We start from the raw sequence: 19,663 nt of genomic DNA on the forward strand, positions 1-19,663 counted from the left end.
GCTTGGAAGCGTAATACCATACGTCCTGTGTGTTGTGTTGCTAAAGTTATCTGTCTTGTTTGTACAAGAGCCGGCCTTTTATAGGCCAGGCCTAAGTGGGGAGTGGTTGGGGCGAGCCTTGCATCCCAATCCATCCCTTTATATTGCGCGTGTGAATGCGACGGCCTAATGGCCGTCCAACTTGCTATAGTTCTTCAGACGTGCCATCCACTTACCCTAATGCCTTCTTGCCTTGGTACGCATGGCGCCGGAGCACCCCGTTCAAGTCCTCTAAGGGCCTGTTTGGGAGCACTCCACTTCAGAAAAACCAGCTCCACTCCACCAGCTCCACACTTTCCTAGCTCCACTCCACCAACTCCAAAAAAACATAGAGTTGCTGCACGTGTTTGGCTAATGGCAGTGCTTCAGCTCCAAAAATACGAGCACTTGTTGTGAATGTTCTATTTTACCCTTTGTAAACGGACCCACATGTCATACTCTTCTATTTTCTCCTCTCTTCTTCCTCTCTCTCCTCTCCTCTTCTCTTCTTCCCACGGACGCCACGACGGTGGGCACCTGGCAAGGAACTCGCCCCCGGCCGGCCGCGCCGCCGCCGCGGGGGAGCTCGCCCCCGGCCGCGCTGCTGCCGTGGGGGAGCTCACCGCGGCCGGCCTCCGCCCCGGCCGCGCCGCCGCCACGGGGGAGCTCGCCCCCGGCCGGCCTGCGCCCCGGCCGCGCCGCCGCCGCGGGGGAGCTCGCCCCCGGCCGGACGCCCCTGCCAGCCTGCGCCCCATGGGAGAGGAAATGAAGATGACGGAGGAGATAGAAAAATAAGAACCGAACCGGTAACCTGTGTAACCAGTGGCAATGGTGGGTAAATAATCCCAACTCCATGAGGAGGTCTGAAAAGGAGGTTTTTGGAGCACCTCTTGAGGTACTCCATGAAAAACGTGGATCTACCCCCCTGCTCCACCTTTTTCCTGGAGCCGGAGTTGCTGGAGCTAGACGCGTTTGGCTGTGAAATTTTCGGAGTTGGTGGAGTGGAGCAATTTTTTGTGGAGTGGAGTGCTCCCAAACACCCCCTAAACGGCAATCATCACATTTTACCATCTTACTTTGGTAATTCTTGCTTCTCTCAGTCCGGACCCACCATCCCGGGACATGGGGCAATGAACCTAGCTCCTGGGATCCTTCCCGGGAGGCTTTCACCTCTTCCCAGGTCTGCGAGGTGGCCCTATCTCCTGGCAGAGTTCCCGGGAGGCTTTTGCATCCTCCCGAGTCCATGTAGTGGGCCTACCCTTCTAGCAGAGGCAGCCTGGACCAGGCGGGTGCCCTCGACACGAGGGTGGCGTCTGCCGCTTGTTGGATGGGACAGGTGAGGCCGTTAGTCCCCGAGGCATCCAGGCGCGTCCCATCAACCGTAATGATGGTGTTTTTACATGGATGGGATGCCTGCTGACAACTTACCTCGACTGTCGCGCCTTTCTTGCGCTAGGATGCGCCATTGCTTGCTTAGCTTGGAGGCAAACTTTCCCACGCGGCTTCCCTGGAGGCCTCCTCGGCTGCATCCCGTTTCCTTTGTGTGAGCCTTCAGTGGGTCCTTTAATGTGGAGGCGGTATTTCCCGGGTCCTTCATGGGCTTCGGATTCGTAAGGCCCATCTCCTTACTTGGGCTGCGCGGTGGAAACCTCTTTCTGCAGGTGGGCCCCACTTGTAAGTGCCATCTTGGGGGATCCCATTCACTTGACGCTGACAGCAGGGTTAGGTAAAGGTGTAGAAAATTAGGCAACACATTGGTGTGGTAGCTGCCATCTGCCAAGGTGATAGATCCATCATCCATAGTCGTAAAGACGAGAGTATGATCGTGGAACGGGGGCAAATGTTGTGGAGGGAGACGAGAGTATGACCGTGGAACGGGGGCAAATGTTGTGGAGAAGCTCCCTATCTGCCAGGTAGGATGAAGAGGATCAACATGAGACGGAGTAGACCAACATGGTTAACTGTTCTTTTTTTCTAGAATGGGCCGTTGTTGCAAATGAACAATGTTCTAGGGCTTAAAATTTGGGTATTTGGGCTTTGCCAGGCTTATTGACTCTTGTGACGGGGCCAGCTCTTGCACTCTTCCTTTATGTGTTATCACCAGACGGCCTATGAGGAGTGAGAGGGGATAGGCCCACGCTGCAAACACCCGCACGATTGACAGTTTTGGTGGTTTTCATTTCATCGTGTTACGATTTCGAGCGAAATATAGACGAATCATCGAGTCAAATATAGGCGAATCATCGAGTCAGAAGACTACTAAGAGCCAGTTTGGTAGGGCTCTAGGAATGGCTCCTGCTGTACCAAAGAGCAAAAAGAAAATGGCTTCGGTGGTGAAGCCGGGGAGAAGCCCCTCACCGCCTTCCACTAGGAGGAGGGAGGAGCCAAAAACTATGGCTCCTACCGGCTTCACCTCCACTCCATGATCCTTGGTGAGAATACCCTTGCCTCACTGTGAAGGGAAGACGCGCACGACGGTGAAGGGAAGCTGCGGCAGCGCTCGCGTGGCCGGGATGAGCGGCGCCAATGGTGCAGTGCACAGCTAGGATGGGGTGCGGCGGTAGCAGAGATGCAGCACGCGGGGTCGGACCAAGGCGGTGGGGCCAGGGTGGTCGGAGGTGGAGCGCGTCGCTCGCATGGTCTTGCAGTGAAAGCGACGCATCGGGGAAGAAAGGCCAGCGGAGGTCTGTGCGTTTGGATAAGGAACAAAAAAAAGAAATCACCGGATATGGAAGGTAAAGAAATTAAAGGGGAGGAGAGAGAGAAACTATATACAGTATATACTGTAGCTGTTATAACAATTGATGAAACCACACTGTAAATAAAAATTATTAGTTAATCTATATTATATTGATTAATCATTTTCGTTTCAACTAAAACCACACTATAAATTGATGAAAATCATAATACAAAATTGTCAGGGGTGTAATGAACATTTGACATCTTCATCAACTCATGACAAAACACGAGGAACTATTTTACCAAACGTTTTACAAAATGACCCATCTATACTAGAGAATTCGCACCACCAGAATCGGATCCGTTTTAAAAGAGACGAAACCTTACCAAATGAACTCTAATTTGGATAGGACAATGGGGTCGCCGGAGTGGACAGGTCGCCGACCGAGCAATACAGCAGGTAGTATCGCCTGCCTCTGAGCCTGTCCATTCAGCATGCATGCGGATCGAATCTTATCAAGCTAAGCGACCGGCGAGGTGCACCGTACCGTACATGTCTCCGATCCCCTCACTCCATCTGATTACTGTCACAAGACAAGTAGTATCAACACCTAATGACGACCAATTTGTAGTCGACCCGATCGGATGCACGCACACACGCATGCATGATGCATGCTCTCTCTGTACGTGACAGCTACGCTTGAGCAAACCTCCTGATTGAGCAGCCGCCGAGACCGAGTTCCGATTCGTGGTCGAGCACCATCATTGCAGGTGACGGTACTTGTCCCCTGATGCCTCGGCGCTGATACGATAGGCTAAACTTTCGTAGGATCGTCTCTAATGTTCGGATATTAATTAGGAGAACTAAATATGAGCTAATTACAAAATTAATTGCACAGATGGAATCTAATTCGCAAGATGAATATATTAAAGTTAATTAATCCATCATTAGTAAATGGTTAATGTAGCAACACATTGTCAAATCATGGACTAATTAGACTTAATAGATTCATCTCGCGAATTAGACTCCATCTGTACAATTAATTTTATAATTAGACTATATTTAATACTTCTAATTAGTATCCAAATATCTGATGTGACATGTGCTAAGGTTTAGCATAGGTATCAAACACCCCTTTATCGTGCCCTTTGAGCGTGTACTGTGTGTGTACTCTTGTACCCTCGAGCTCGCTCGCTCCACGCAACCTACCGGTAACTGTGCCGGTGAACGCACAACATTGCTCCACTGTTGTTGCACATGCACGCTGGCGCGGAACTCGCTCGGCACCTGCAAAAAAAGGCTTATTTGCGATTTGCACGCAGTCTTGCAAAAAGGCTTCGGGAGAGAACCATGTAGTTCGCTCAGTTTCAAATGCCAAACAAAATAGTGCGCGTTGCGAATGTACGATCAACCTCAAGTCCAACTGCGTTACCAGGGCGCCACGGGCATATCCTCCATGATTGGACGTGCACACATGCACATGCGTGGAGCCCCCGGCCACCACCACCAGATGGGCGCGCCGTGCGCGCACGCATCAGGTGGCCGCGCGCGCCGGGTGCTGAGGTGCGTACACCGTGACGCGTTCCAGTACTCGGGCGCGAGGAATCCGGCAGGGAGGACGGAGGAGGAGACGCGCCCAGCCAAGCGGTGAAGCGGACCAACGCAGGAGGGAGGGTGCGCGGCCACGGCCCAGTTTTGCTCATCGGCGGTAGGTCTGTCACGATCGCCCACCGATATATACGGCTGGGGGCGGACCCACGCATCTGAGACAGAGACGGATCGGCAGCGTGCGCATGCACCGGCGCCATGCCGCGGCACCAAGGACCAATCATACTACCGCACAGGGCTCGAGGAGAGCGGCGGAGGAAATATGCAGCACACGGGGAATGGAAGCGATCCTCGTGTCCGGCGCTCGATCGCTCGTGCGCACCGCCGCTCGGCTCGCGCTGCACCCTCGGCGTGCCTCGCCGCCGCACCACGTAGCAGGGCAGCAGATCTCAACAGCGTCCGTGGATGTTGCTCTGTCTTCTGCTCCTCGTTCGACTCCGGCCGGGGCCTCGGGTGTCCGGCAGAGCAAATGGGCGCGCGGCGCGGCGCACGCGCACCAGCCGGTTCGCGCCGTGCCGAGGCCCGTGATCCCGTGAACCCGCAGCGGCAGCGCAGCGCGTCGGCTGCTGCGGACATGCGGGGCGAGGCCGCGAGGGCGTGCGTGGGGTGGGCAGCAGTGCCGCAGCGCGCGGCAGAGGAAAAGACGGGTGCGGGTGGTCACTGGTCACTCTCCATGCATTGCATCCCAGCAGAGCAGCAGCAGCAGAGGCGGAGCCGTACCGCACGTTGCTGGAGTACGGCGGCAACTGCTCGTGTGCTCTCACCTGACACGCTGACAGGATGCTTCCCGGTTTTTACTGTCACTAACCAGCAGTAAAATTCCTGGGTGCTGCTGGCTATAGTTACTCGCACTGTAGTATATGATAACTGCGCAATGCGACACCGGAATGAATGGAGTACGTCAAATCTCGCGCGATTGCGATCGCCACATGCCCCGTCCAATCCACCAGATCAGATCATCAGAGATACCATCACCTGCTGCTGTCGAGCATGACTGCATGACTGGAGCTATTGGTTTCCGGAGAGGATTAACATCAACCGATTAATAAGCTATGATCATAAGTAAGAAAAGTACAGAACAGATCAACGAATTGCAGACACAAATAGGGATTAAACAGATGACAAATTCCACAGTTTTTTTTGCCAACTGGAGGCAGTCCCAAATGCAAAGGCAGCTATAGCTAGAGATCCCACAGTAACATCTCGACCTAGGACCAGGTTCTTCTTGAAATCGATCTTAAGGCATGGACACGAGAACACTGAGAAAGATGGAGAAATTTATGTAGCAGTAGTATGGTTCAGGGATGGATGGATGTGATTCACCGGCCGCCGGTCGGCGCACGCACGTCGTCTACGCGGCTGTCGGCGCGGCCATGATGCTCTTGCTGGACGAGGAGCTGGTCGGCCTCAGCGCCCTCATGGGGCTCGCCAGCGCCCACCCCCAGCTCCGGTGGCTCCGCGTGCCGGTGCCCCTCGTGCTCCCTCCTCCGGCGCCGCCGCCGCTCGCGCCGTCGGGCGCGGAGAGCCAGTAGGAGGACGAAGGAGGCGGCGCGGCGCCGAGGCCGCCGCCGAAGAAGCCCGCGCACTTGATGCGGTGGTGCTGGTCGTGGTCGTGGTCCCCGTCGTCGCCGTGCGCGCCGCCCAGGTGGCCCAGCGCACCCGCGGCCTTGGGCTTCGGCTCGCGGTGGGACTCCACGCGCCGGAGCGCGCAGTCGCCGAAGCCGGTGGAGAGGCGCTCCAGGAAGTCCCCCGAGAAGCTGCGGCTGCCGCACCCCACGGAGCGCGACCGCGCCACCTTCCGCCCGAACGACGAGGACGAGGACCCCTCGCTCCGGCGGCCCGGGCTCTCGGGCTCCACGATCGCCTCCAGCCGGCCCCCGAGCGCCGCCGACGACGCCGACGCCACGGACACGGAGTTCCTCCTCGCCACCGCGGCCCCGCCGCCGCCGCCGTTGGCCGAGGCCGCCGAGGATGCGTTCTTGTGGCTGCCGGACGACGAGGACAGGTGGAGGAAGGACCAGAAGCTCTTCTTGCGCGGGCTGTCCGCGGTGATCGCGGAGGGAGCGGGCGCCGGCGGCAGCGGCTCCTCCGGCCGCGGCGCGACCGACTTGCTCCGCTTGAGCCCGCCGCCGCCCCCTCCCTGCGCGGGCATCACCTTGCGCGACGCCGCCGCCGAAGGGTAGAGCGGCACCGGCGCCTCCGAGGAGGCGCGGTTGGACGGCGGCGGCGTCGAGGACGACGACGCGGACGCCGCCGGCGGCGGCGGGTGGAAGGGGCTGGACTTGGACGAGGAGACCAGCATGCCGAGCTTCTCCTGCAGGCAGAAGGCGCAGATGCCGCCGGCGCCCGCCCCTGCAGCCGCCGTCGCGCCGGGAGGGTAGGGGTGTTCGCTGCAGTACACCGCGCCGTCCTGATCCGCCGCAGCCGCCACTGCCGCCGCCGCCGCCGCCGCCGCCGTCGCGTCAGCCGCTTTCTCCTCCATTCTTGAACCCGCTCGCCGCCCTCAACCGTGCTCGAATCCCGCCAAGCTCCGCGCTGCAGCCGAACGGATCTTGGCTACGCAGCGAGGACACTCCACATCACTGCCGCTGCTTGCTCTTGGCTCGGCGAGCTAGCTCCTCCTGGGCAGCTTAGCTCCTGCCGAAGCAGTCTTCACCCTGATCTGCTTCCGCGGTCGTGGAGACGAGCAGGATGGGGGGCAGGGAGATCGGGAATGGAGCCGGTGTGCGGCGGCCAGCGGCACGGGCGCACAAGCGGATGCGGAGAGCAGCGAGCAGGGAGGCGGCTGGCAGGCAGGCAGGGGCGCAGGGCGGGGTGGCGTGGTGCGCTCTTGTGCTCCGCTCGCGCCTGCGGCTTCGCCTTATTTTAGCGCCACTTCCGCCTGTTTCTTTTTGTCCTGGCTCGTCGGGGACAGTCTGGGGGCCGTGACGAGGCTCCGCCTCCAGGCGGGGCACGCGGGGGTGGGGGCGCATCCCATCTCAGCCCTTGCCCCCGGCAGCAGGCAGGAGGCGTTGATGGGCTGATGGCAACGGATCCCCTGCACAGCCACGCTTGCAGCCCGGAAATTACCGTTGCTGATCGCACGGTTGGGCCGTAAGCATTGGACGGCGAGAGTCGAGAGCACCGGGGCAGCCTGGGGTTTTGGGATGGATGGCGACGGTCAATGGGTGCCTGGAGGGCATAAAAATTTGCCGAAAACTTTTTCTTTCCTGCATACAGTGCCAGTTTATCTTGAAATAAAAATTCCGTTTCAGGGTACAATCTTTGAACTGGATTTCACACAAAAGAGAAATCTCTGGACGGGATTTAATAAATAGAATAGAAAGAAATCTCTGGACGGGACGTGATTTGACTTTCAAGAGCTTCTTGTAGGATGGGCAGATGCCACTAGCATGTCACATGTAGTATACTCCATGATGTAGGGGTTGCCCAGGGGTTCCTCCATGGTGTGACTTGTGAAATTCGACTCAGCTCCCCTAAAAAAATTAAAAACATAAAAAAATTGGACTCCAAGGTTTGATATGAGTGCCATTCTTGCACTGTGCGACAGACAATATGCACGGGTCAAGATGATCTCCGCCTCTCCGGTGACGTGCGCACAAGCGGGGCCATCGAGAACGGATGATCCAAAACGGCGGCTGTTGTGTTTCCATCACCGTTCGCAAATTGCAGGAGGCGCGACCGGGCCGGAGACATGTCACGCACTCCACGTCCCCTACGACTCCACAGTCTGGTACTGGTGTGACACCAGCGGCCACATGCGTGGTGGTCGGAGGAGCCGACGCCGATCGATCCGCGGCCCGGCGGCCTCCGCTCTCCGCTGCCGCATGTGCCGCCACGAGACTACTAGCGCGGCAGTTTAATTTCACCCATTAATCTCCGCATATACTAGTAATCTAGTTAGTATGCTACATACTGATGTGGATTACTAAATAAACAGTGGTTGATCTCCGTCGTGGTAGGAGGATGAACAAATCTTCCGTCGCCACGAGCACGGAAAATCCCCATCTATATCGTGACAGCGGCGAGCGGCGCTGGCCTGTCTGCCGGGCCTAGTAGGCGCCGCGCGATCATGTCGTAATCCCCCTTGCATGGTCAAACATACTACAGCTACTGATGACACAAACGAATCTATAGCAAGCTAGCTAGTTGTGGCGCGATCCAGGGTGGCGCATCGACCCAGCCAACCGATGTGAAGTGGTAACGCCCAACGTGCCCCCAGCCTTGGACGGATCCCGGACGCGACTCGCCGGGTGTGAGCACTGGCATTTTCGTAGTGCCGTTTCTCTTTGATGATCTGCAGGGAGGAATGGAAGGTAACATGTACACTCACATGGGGTCCGGCGAACCTCCCAGGCCCTCAAATCAAGGGCCTTGTTTCTACGGCGCGCATCACCGTCACCGTCAGTTCCGTTGCCGATGCCACACATGCGTGCGTCGAGTAAAAAAACAGAGGTCTGTGGTGCTCCTTCGCTTTCCTGCGTGTTGGCTACAGAAGTTGCGGAGTACCTCAGCCATTATACTCCCCAGTCCGAACCCAGACCCCCAGGGCAGGCATCTGAGCATCGGGCATGCCGCATGCCTACGCGGCTGTGCGTGCGCTTTCAATACTGGCAGAGATCTTGCATGTGCGGCCTCCGTTCCAGGTGACAATTGCATAAAAGTAAGCGGCAGGGCACCAGGCAGCACTCAGCAGCAATTCAGATTCAGCATCACTCTCATTCCAGTATGCTAACCCTTCAATATGGTGACAGTGGCTTGATGGTTAACCGGATAAACCACACACGTCCACATCGGACCTGAACTTTGCGGGCAGTGCTCTTCTGGCACCAGATATTAGAGAGAGCACCCTCATTTGTTAAGCCTAGTGTTAGATTTTTTTTTTCTTCGCCGTGAAATTCATAAAGAAAAGCCAACTCCCAGTGAAAACTCAAAACTGAGTATTTAAAACATAATTTTTTATGAACCATAAATTATCAAATTAGTATGTACATCATCTGATGAAGAGAGACAGAGAGTGGACTTGTAGAAACACCAGGTTCGGACCAGGTTTGAACGGCACTACTGAAGACGCAGAAAACAATGAAGCTGGCATGCCTCTTTCTTTTTTTTTAAAGAAAAAAAGGTTGATATGCAATTTGAGAACCAGAGCAGCAACACAAGGACTACCTATGAAGAAGAGTGTAAGCAGCATGTTCGCTCGATCACAAACAGCAACAAATACACCAATTAACAAAACAGGAACATAACCAGCAGATGACGCAAACAAAATATATATAGAGATAATTTCTTATTTGACATCAAATAAATAACCCGTTCCTTCTTTTGCCCTCAAAAATTTTTTCTTCCTTATTTAACAGAACTAAGCTCTCTTATTTGACACTGAACTAAACTCGAGAGAGAGGTGTCTGCTTCACACGGCCACTAGAGGTGTCTGCTTCACACGGCCACGCTCCATTGCTTACTCCTAGAGCGGTATCTTTTGAAAAATAACTAAACTACTTCAACTTTCGTTGCCAAATTAACACTCTGTTCAATTTTCCATCCAACCACCATTAAATGCCCTGCGAGAAGGTGATTTTGCCTCTTAGGCCCCACCACCCTTCTCCCTCCTCTCATCCCCTTCTCCCTCCTCTGCTCCACACCGCACGATCTCACCGTGTGCGTCGGCAGCCGCCTATTCGGCACGCCTCGCGGGTCCAGGAACACCTCGTGGGCGTCAAAGCGGCTGCGCCTCTGGAACGCGCGCGCGGGCAAGTCAGATCCGACGGTGCCCACTGCATCATCGGTCCTTCCTTCCCCGACGTGGTGACACCCTCTACTACTCCCGCCGCCGCTCTCTGCTCCCCCCTCACCAACTCGAGAAGACGACGAATCGGAGGGGAGAAAGACGAATCGGTGGTGAACAGCCTCAATTGAAGCAAAGGATGGTGAATCGGCAGCAGCGAGGCCCGAATCGACGGCTTCTTCCTCGCCTCCTCTTGCTCCTCCGTCGGCCTCACCCTCCAGAAGCTGGGGAAGGTGTAGTAGGGGTGGCGAGAATGGCTGGATGGCGCACGGCGGGGCGCAAGTAAGGGTAGGATGGTGTGCGGCCATGGCTAGCGGCGCAATTGGGCTGCTCCTCATGGAGCTCTCCCACCATCCCTTCCCAACCTCGTCTTTAAGCTTCACCATGCCTCCGAACCTTCAATTTGATGTCTAAATCGACCAATTTGAGCTCCCAATTGACGAATCGAGCTTGGAATCGGGTAGAGCAGGAGGCACGGGCCGCTCGGGTGACGGGTGGTGCACGGCCAGGCGAGGCACAGGCTGCTGGGGGCAGTGGGGAGGGCTGCCGACAACCATGCTGCTCACCTACGCGGCGCGTGACCGGAGGCCGCGCCTGGCGCCCGGCTTCCTCGAGCTCAGGTCCCGGCTAGGTGCGCCGCAGGCGACCTGGACGTGGAGGGGCGCGGCCGACCCCTGCGGCAACGAGGAAGAACGGGGGAGGCACGGCCGGACGGAGGGCGGCGGTGTGGAGCAACGGGAGAGGCGCGACCGGGCGGAGGGAGAAGGCTCGTGCGGTGTGGAGCAAAGAGGGAGGAGGGGAGGAGAGGAGGGAGAAGGGTGGTGGGGCCCACAGGAGCAAAATCATCTTTTTGCAGAGCATTTAACGGTTCCCGGACGAAAAATCTAACAGAGTGTCATATAAGGAATGAAAGTTGAACTCGGTGTTAAATAGGAAACTAAAATTTTTTTGAGGGCCAAGGAAAGAACCAATCATTTGTCTGGTGTCAAATAAGGAATTATCTCATATATAAATGGGAGTCTTGGTGAAAAAGGGACAAGATGGAACAAAAGGAAAAGGAAGCTCCAATTCCTAAATTTAAAGCAGCAATAGGCAAAAATATATTTATTGTTCAACACAAAGAAACTAAGAAAACTAAGGGCATGGTTGACTTTTCTATTCATTTATTACTGCTGTGTCTAGGAGCAACCGTGCTACCAATTATGAAATGCACCTCCAAAAGTGCTTTGGAATTTTTTATGCACTTTTAGAGGTGGATTCTCTGTGCAGTTGCATGGTAGCACCCCGATCTGAGGAGCAATATGTGAAAGCGTTCTGCTGGAGATCCTGACCATAGGACTCATATGGATTTTGCTTTCCGGTGGACAACAAACCAGCAAACAAATTGTTCAACTCTAATGCAAAAAAAAAGGTGTCACTTCTAATAAAGTTTTCAAGCCATGGAGTTGCATGTAATCTGACAATATTCAGGGTAAATTCCCTTATTGGATCTAATTGCCAACTTTAGCATTCCCTAGACAGCAGGTACTAAATGCAGCATTTTAAATTGTTGATTTAGTAGTTATTAAAAACTTTAGGAGCTAAAAAGTGACTAAAATCTGCCTAAAGAACCAAACACACCTCATAAAAGCTTCTAAAAAGTTTTAGAAGGGTCCACGAACTTTAGGAGCTCCACCCCTCGCCAGTGGAGGAGTCAGCCGCGGCCGGATCCGACTCCGAGGCCGCCTACGACTCCGATGCGGACCATTGCCCCGTGCTCCGGAAGGAGGGCGTCGCCGTCGCGGTAGCCCCGGAGCCCCAGGCTGCCCTCCCGCTCCCCCGACGCTGGTGGCCGCTTGCTCCCCCTCGACGCCGCCCGCCGCTCCCCACCTCGCTCCCGGAGCTCCGTCCCGTCCCCACACCACCCGCGAAGGTTGTGGCGGCGGCGGCGCCATCGCATCCGTCGGCCGGCGTGGGGCTCCGCCTCCCTCCCGCTTCCTCCCCCGCCGCGCCGCGACCTACCCTGCCCTCCTGCTTTCCCCAAATTCGCGACCCGACGGAGGCGGAGAATCCCCACTGCGGCTGCCCCGACCGACCGGACCGCCGCGCGAAGGTTCGACGTCCATGGAGTCGCTCGCCCTCCACCACACCAGGCCCACCACGCTCCCTCCCCGCGGGGGGCTGCGTCTCCCGCTCCTGCGCCCGCGCGCCGCCTCCTACTCCTCCGCCGTGGCGAAGACCGCCGCCCTCCACCCCCCTCCTCGCGTCGAGGGGCCCCTTCCTCCCAGGCCGCGATGCGGTCTTGGGGACTGTGTTCCTGAAGAGGAGGTCCGGCGCTGGTAGTGGTGGCGTGCCCTGCGGCGCACCGTAGCCGGAGGAGGCCACCAAGAAGTTCCTCGGCATCGACATGAAGATGCTCGAGGAGCTGAGTGGGATGCGACTGGAGGGAGAAAGTGAGGGGAGGCAGAGAAGGAGCAGGGGCATTGGGGGAGGGTACCATGATCCTTTTACCATAACATTATTGCCTTTACTCAGTTTTAGGAGGTGGAACCAAACAGTTTTTTAGGAGGTTTTAGAAGGTTTCCTAAAACTTATAGGAGCTAAAATTTTAGGAGATTGAAACCAAACAGACCCTATGTTAAACCCTAAGTCAAAGACATTTGATGTAATCATGTCCGTAAAAATTTTAATAGCTATTTTTCTTTAGATTAAGGGTCTGTTTGGATTCGTTTGCTAAACTCTAATTTTTCTTTAGATTAAGGGTCTGTTTGGATCCGTTTGCTAAACTCTAGCCACTAAACTTGAGTTGCTAAACTTTAGCCATGGCTGTTTGAATGGGCTAAACAACATTTAATGAGGTGTAGAAAGACCTGTTTGCCCTTATTTAATGCGAGGGGGGAGAGAGAGGGGGTCCAGACAAGCAATAATGAGGGGCAAAAAGTGTCCAGCCCCAAGTTTAGTAAGGTTTAGCAACAAAAAGTTGCTAAAGGGCTAAAGTTTAGCAACCATAGTTTAGTAAAGTTTAGCAAGGATGTTTGGCAAATTTGTTGCTAAACTTTGCTAAACCTTAGCTGCTAAAGTTTAGCGAGGTGCACCCTCTAAGGAAGTCTTTCAAGGACGATGCATATACTAGCGATATTGCAAAAATGCTGGAAGACAATTTTATGTCTATCTCCTATATGGAGATTGTGCACATTCTAGATTCAGCAACGTAGCATGTGCACAAACTCCAAATAAGAGCTAGAATGTCGACCGCATGCCAGACATTTTGATCAATAATGGCCACATGCTGCGAAGAACACTAGAATGTTTTCGTGTAAATGAAGAGGTATCGGTGGTGCTTGGTTCCCCGCTGTAACTTACCACGCCTAACATACGGCACGCCACCAAATGCAGAGGCGCTGCTTGGTTTGTACCAAAACTGCAGCAGCCACATGATTTTGCAGTGTAAACTTCCGCCAACCTGTGGCGTGGATTTTTGGCACCTAAGGTTAGGCGGCGCCGCACTTGCGGCTTGGCGAAACGAGGCCGGGAACCAAGCAAATCAACACTGAAGAGTAATCTCATTGCCCATTTTCTGTTTTCCTTGTTGGCAATGGCCAAGGTGAGTTTCCCAAACTCACAGCCACACACTCACACTCACATGAACTGGAGGTAGAAGAAGGAGATAGAGGAGCACAGAGCGTCAGTTTCAATTTGTGCTGCTGAACTGATGAGCTGCAGCTGCTCTTCTACTCTTTATAGAGTCTAAAGTCAAACTAGAGTACATACTAGAGTGCTTCTACCAACTACCTACTACTTAGTACAATACAAGACAGGGCATGCTCTCCCTTCTACTCATGGCATTGCTGCCATATACAGCAGGTAGGAGCCAGTAGCATGTCAGGAGCTCTACCAGCTCCATTGACTTTGCAAAAGGAAGAGAGAAGCTAAGAGCTGAGCAATTTATCTAACATTCCTTGCATATATCCATCTTGAATATTAGATCTTGGACTTAACAAGGAGAAATATTCTAACGTTACTTAAGCACCTTATAAGACTATATCGTTTACCAACAATCTATTATTGATTACAGAAAAATAATCAGAGCAAGGAGATCTTGCCTTTGCCAATGGCTTAAGATGACTTGTCCACCAAAGCTCCTATTGCCAGTGCGATGCATCCTTCGTTTTCCCGCAGAGATAGCATAGTGCTCTATTAGTCAATTTCTCAGATCAGCTGTCAGCACAATAGAACTCAATGCGCTCAACAAAAAATAGATTATGCATGGTAAAAACTATAAGACGGACAACAATATGCAACTCAATCAGTGTACCTTCAGTACAGAAGCATACGCTTCCCATTGCTACAAAAGGATCTTTGAAAAACCATGACAGAAGCAAACATTTAGGCACCAGTGGGAAATCACCATGATTAGGTCACAGGCTGTGAGGCTAGGCGTTAAGACATCAAGGCAACCGCCTGGTAGGTCAAGTCGGCCTCAGCAGTTGCTGAATCTCGCCCATCACCATCTACCCACCTGCGCCATCCCTGCCGTTAAAGGGCTGTTCCTAGTTCCAATCAGATCCTTATTGATTTGCCAGGACTCCTTTGTACAACTGAGGAGTTTTACCGTAGAAAGAATCTACCAACTTTATTTCTATTCCTTATAAAGTTTCCTTAGTTAAAAAATATTCCATCTATATACACACCATCTTCATTTTTTTGAATTACAGCATGGATCTAAAGTACTAACATGTCATGCTGAAGCACAATCCAATTTTTTTTATTACTCACAGTTTGTCAGTGAAATCCTGATGCTCTTCAATGTTATTGACATTTCTGTACGCAGAACGGGTGATCATGGACGAAGTAGTCTTGGACCAGAATTTGAAGATATCCACGAAACAATTACATCAACAAGAGTCTCGACATCCTTTGAGATCTGTGCTCGTAGAATGCCTGAGTCAGTACCCAAAGTGGTACCAACCTCCTTAGCAACAGCCTCCCATGGTGTGCCTGCAGTCAGATTTGCCAGAAGTTCACCTCCGCGGTTCACTGCATCAGCCATTGCTGGTGGAACATCAGGAAGAACCTGAAGAAGAAACACAATTAATCTGCCAGAATTATAAAATCTTTGTTCCCACAATGGCTTTTCAGTGACTCCATAACATGGAAGCCTGAAAAGGAAACAGTACCTGCTGTAATGGCAGGCTATGATCCCCGGGAAGTGATCGAATCGACATATCAAGCAACGAGCTAATGGCTGCTTCAGAGCTTAGTACTTGTGCAAGGATAGAGGTTTCATCAATTTGATCATCTTTGAACTTTATTAAGAGGTTCCGAGAAATTCCGTAGTAGGATTTTATCTGCGGAAAATTGAGATGCAACAGTAAGGCAGCATGCATAGAAAATTATAAAATGGCTCACACGAGAATCTTGGTTATTCAGCATAAACAGATTGAAACATAAACACATGAGAAACCTAAGATTGGTTATAGGCTGAAGTTTTGAACTGAAAATTCTGATAATATCTAATAGATAGGTATTGAAAGAGATGTCTCGAGCACTGTACAACACTAGAGACAATTTTAAAAGACGTTCACAGATTTATCTCTGTGATTTAGTGGTAAGAGAACACATAAATATTACAATAACTGACACCAATTCTCACATGGGAGATAACATATGTATATGTATTAATATTAAAAAGGACAGCTCTAACATACCAGGCGACGTGTCTCTTCTGGTTTTGGAATGAAGTCCTCTCGCCCTTTTATTAAGTCCATATACAACGGAGGAAGTTGTTGAAGTAAAGGCAGAAGTTGCTTAACAACAGGAGGGCTTAGATTCTCAAGCTGCTTAATGGCCGTTTCTGCCTGTTATGAAGAATATAAGGTACAAAGCTACGTGGATTGAAGGTTTCAAGTAGGAAATATACATGGACGCAGCTACTTTTCATGTGACAGAGCAATAAATGTTATGTGTTTGGGAGAGTGTCATTGTGAATAAGCAGAACAATGTATGGTCATTCTTAATTTCACATCCTATGAAACTCAGGCATTTTCTTCAATATTGAGTTTGGCACTTCTCAGTAATGTAGCTAAATGGAAGACATGAAGGCAGGAAATGGGATAAAAGGGCCAGAATGGTAAAGCATGAAGTCTATAGGAAGAGTGGTAAATTTTCAATTTCAATGGAATGTGTGCCGCCTCAATTGACATTCTTACGAGTAGCAAGTCCTCAATTCACAATAAGTAAATTGAAAAGGATTTTCCCAACTAGAAAAGTAAAGAAGATAAGTTTGCAATAAAGAAAATGTCTTGTATGCTTGTAGCCATCATACCATGGAGTGTAACAACAGAAAAAACATCTGCATGCAATCTTCCATTTATTTTTTAAAAAAAGCCATGCCATTCCAATGTTTAAAAGTCAGAGTTATGAAAAAGAGAGGACTACTGAACTAAAAGTGAATATTCTAGTAGTTTTATGGTAATAAGTAAAGCCTTTAATGTTCAGTTGGACACAAATAAGATATTCTAGTTAATACAAAAAAGCTTCAAGCTATATTTCTGTTAATCGAGATGGTCTCCAAAACTTTTGCATATGAGATATATAGTAATAAGGCAGTGCGTATTCAAAACAAGGAAATATCTAAGTGAACATTGACAGTGTGAACATAAAAAAGGTAACCTGTGTTGTTAGACATTTCAAGCAACAGTTTTGACACCAAAGTTATAGAAACACATCTTACCCCAAAACGGATTGTTGGATATGATGTCAGCTGGGATAATATTGGGCCAAAACTCTGTGCCATGGGAACAATTACAGGTGAAAATAGTGGGATCGCAGAGCTTGCCTCCTGCAAAAAGAGAGATACAATATCAAAACTACTTGTAGTTGTCCAGAAGCAGATTTTTCTAGAACAGGCAGCTCAAAAAGAAGAAAATTACTTGAACACAACCTTCTCTGACTTAAATCAAGATGGTGCCAATGCCATCTGATAAAAGGCATATATGGTTCATAAAACTAATATTTACAAGTCGCATTCAAAGGCCACATCACATGTTAAAAATGATAATGCTGTTTTATGAAGGAAGGACTCGTTTACAACTTCTTACTTTGCTTTGGCATTTGATCCCATGATATATGAAAACCGAATTTGAAATAGGAAGAAATATATCAGCTTGTGAAGCGAAAACATCTGGAATATGTGGTCTCTCACCCACAAATCTGAAGTACTACAGAACACCAATAATTCTAGAAATAGTGCTAGATGTCCTAAACTCAGATTCTAATTTCAAGGACCAACTCAAGCTCATGTATGTTGGGATAAGGGACTAGAACTATGAGTTACAGTTGCAATGATACATGCAGCTAAAAAGAAATGATAACCTAACCCACACGTGGATGATCACATCAGGCCTTCGAGTGTTGGGTGCCTTAGGGGTGTGCTTTGACTTAAAACTGTTTGTGTTTGTGGTGCTGACGTGGTCTTTGTGGACTAGTCGAAAAAAATTGATGATAGAGAAACTGTTCACTCATTCACCTACTGATGTACTACACAAAATTCTTGCATCCCTGCATAAATGGCACGTGCTGCTCAAAACAGTAGATCAAAGACGAGTCAGCAAGCAGATGATGAAAGTGACATTTAGGATGGACGAGTTTGTGAAGCTGCCAAGAGAGTAGTCACAAGAAGACCTGGTGTGATCATCTTTTGAGCTTCACGAGAATTGGATCCTTTTAATATCGGAGAAAACTTGGCTCTAATTGTTAAACTACTGTTGAATTCTCTCGTTTCCTTTTTGCAAGCAGAAGTCTCCAGCAAAAGCCGATGTACCAAGCATATATGCTTTCTATAAAACCAGAATAACCTTTCTCTAAAAAAAGATACGACAAGGAGAGATGCAAAACATACCTTGTTGTTAAAGGACATCAGTACATTTCCACTTCGCTGCACAGCATATCTTGACCCTGGAATATGAAAAATCATCAACAACATATAAAATTAATTGGTTGAAATAAATTTGCAGGACAAAAGAAAATACTTCATAAACATAACTGAAATTCAATCCATGGTAAACTCTCACCAATCAGCATGTGGATAACAGATCCCAAGGAATGTCCAACACCAAATGTTGGGAGATCATTTATCTGTGTCAAATTTCATATAATTAGTACAATGGACAATATCCCAAGTCATTAGTCAGACAGTTCTACTTACAGGCTCATCCAAGTTTCTCAAGCACCTATCAAACTTAAACTGAACTTCATCTGCAATGAAGAAATGATCGAAGCCGCTCGCATACGGCGTAGCAATCACCAATGCTCCCCTAGATTTCAAATTGATAAGTCAGCATTTTTGCACCGGAAGTGGGAGCCCTAGCAAAAATTTAGCTATACCAGGAAATCATAATAGAATGAACAACTATAAAAAAAATCGTAACAGGAAGGAATTTAGGTCAGGTAATGACAGAGTTATCTGCCTTATAAAATTACCATATCTCTGTATTAGTTTTTTTCCCCATGGATGAACACGTATACTTCTTAAAGCTCGCATGAGCAAATTAAGTCGGTGGTCATGCTTTAAAGGTCTTCATACCAGGACGTATATGTGGCAATGTTTTGGCCTTTGTTTGACAAAATAAACTCGAAACACATGAATTCATCCCAAGTACAAAAAACTTAGCCAACTATTCGTACTTTTCATAAAGACATGACACGAGGATCACAAAGCTCCTTCGTCAGAAACAATTACATGGCTCATAGGAAAGGTTAGACACTTCTTTAGACACACCTGTCCGCGAGCTGCTCAAGGAAAAAGCGGTATGTGATCTGGGGAGCGGCTCCGACAAAAATCCCTCCAACGAAGTGGACAACAAACGAGGGCTCCGAGGACTTGGGTCTCAACACCCAGGCTCCCTAGCACAAAAATCAGTAAAAATCAGTAGTACTAACCAATACAACCGCGACAGACACAGAATAGAACAGTACAGGCGAGTAGGCGAGAGCTACCGAAACGCACCTCCACTTCGGTCCAATCTCCGGTCGAGCCCCAGCCTTCCCGGGACTGCTTCGCCGCCTCCGTGATCACCCTACGCTCCGGGCCCAACAGCGACAGGTTATAAATTAGGGAAAAGCCATATCATGCCAGGTGAACAGAAGGGAACCACGGAATCGTCATCCACCGCCTACCTCTCGATCTGGGAGTAGAGCTGTATCGACCCGTCGGAAGGCGACGCAGAGGTCGGCGGCGCGGCGGGGCGGGGTCCATCACCGTCCTGAGACGAGCAGCACGAGATGGCGCACCTCCTCCTCCTCCCCCTCCCAATTGGCGCCGCGACTCTACTCCGGGGCCCCGTGAAGAGGCGCGCGGACGACGAGGCCGCCGCGCCGCCGCCCCCGCGCACCCGCACGGCTGACGCGGGCGGCGGAGACGCCGCCGCCATCCTTATCATCTCTCCCGCGCGCTGTAGCCGTACGGATTTTCCTCGTTGCGTCTCCGCTTCAACTACCACCAGCTGGAGTGCCGACTGCGGCTGTCACGCGGCACGCGCCCGCGCAACACTCGGAGCGGAGCGCGTGCGGCCAGCCCGCGTCGTAACGAC

The 19,663-nt window shown here is 51.1% G+C and overlaps 2 protein-coding genes across 3 annotated transcripts; both read right to left on the minus strand.

The window, feature by feature from the left end:
- Positions 1–5,334: 5,334 nt before the first annotated feature.
- Positions 5,335–14,592, minus strand: LOC117862532 (uncharacterized). Its single transcript, XM_072295122.1, has 3 exons — positions 14,389–14,592; positions 14,177–14,291; positions 5,335–7,782 (listed from the first exon to the last, which is right to left on the minus strand). The coding sequence occupies exon 3, from the start codon at positions 6,786–6,788 to the stop codon at positions 5,658–5,660; it is 1,131 nt and encodes a 376-aa protein (XP_072151223.1). The 5' UTR covers positions 6,789–7,782; positions 14,177–14,291; positions 14,389–14,592; the 3' UTR covers positions 5,335–5,657.
- LOC117862529 (uncharacterized) lies at positions 13,769–19,572 on the minus strand. 2 transcript variants are annotated; one of them, XR_004642009.2, is made up of 11 exons: positions 19,251–19,572; positions 19,081–19,150; positions 18,853–18,977; positions 18,280–18,388; positions 18,146–18,209; positions 17,974–18,029; positions 16,807–16,914; positions 15,782–15,931; positions 15,251–15,421; positions 14,850–15,147; positions 13,769–14,267 (listed from the first exon to the last, which is right to left on the minus strand). XR_004642009.2 is itself a non-coding variant. In XM_034746019.2 (10 exons), the coding sequence occupies exons 1-10, from the start codon at positions 19,511–19,513 to the stop codon at positions 14,914–14,916; spliced, it is 1,350 nt and encodes a 449-aa protein (XP_034601910.1). In that variant the 5' UTR covers positions 19,514–19,572; the 3' UTR covers positions 14,688–14,913. The 2 variants fall into 2 exon arrangements, 1 of the variants encoding a protein (XP_034601910.1); XM_034746019.2 differs by lacking the exon at positions 13,769–14,267 and having other exon boundaries at positions 14,688–15,147.
- Positions 19,573–19,663: the final 91 nt, after the last annotated feature.

Source organism: Setaria viridis, chromosome 7, assembly GCF_005286985.2.
Source record: "Setaria viridis chromosome 7, Setaria_viridis_v4.0, whole genome shotgun sequence".
Lineage (NCBI taxonomy): Eukaryota > Viridiplantae > Streptophyta > Magnoliopsida > Poales > Poaceae > Setaria > Setaria viridis.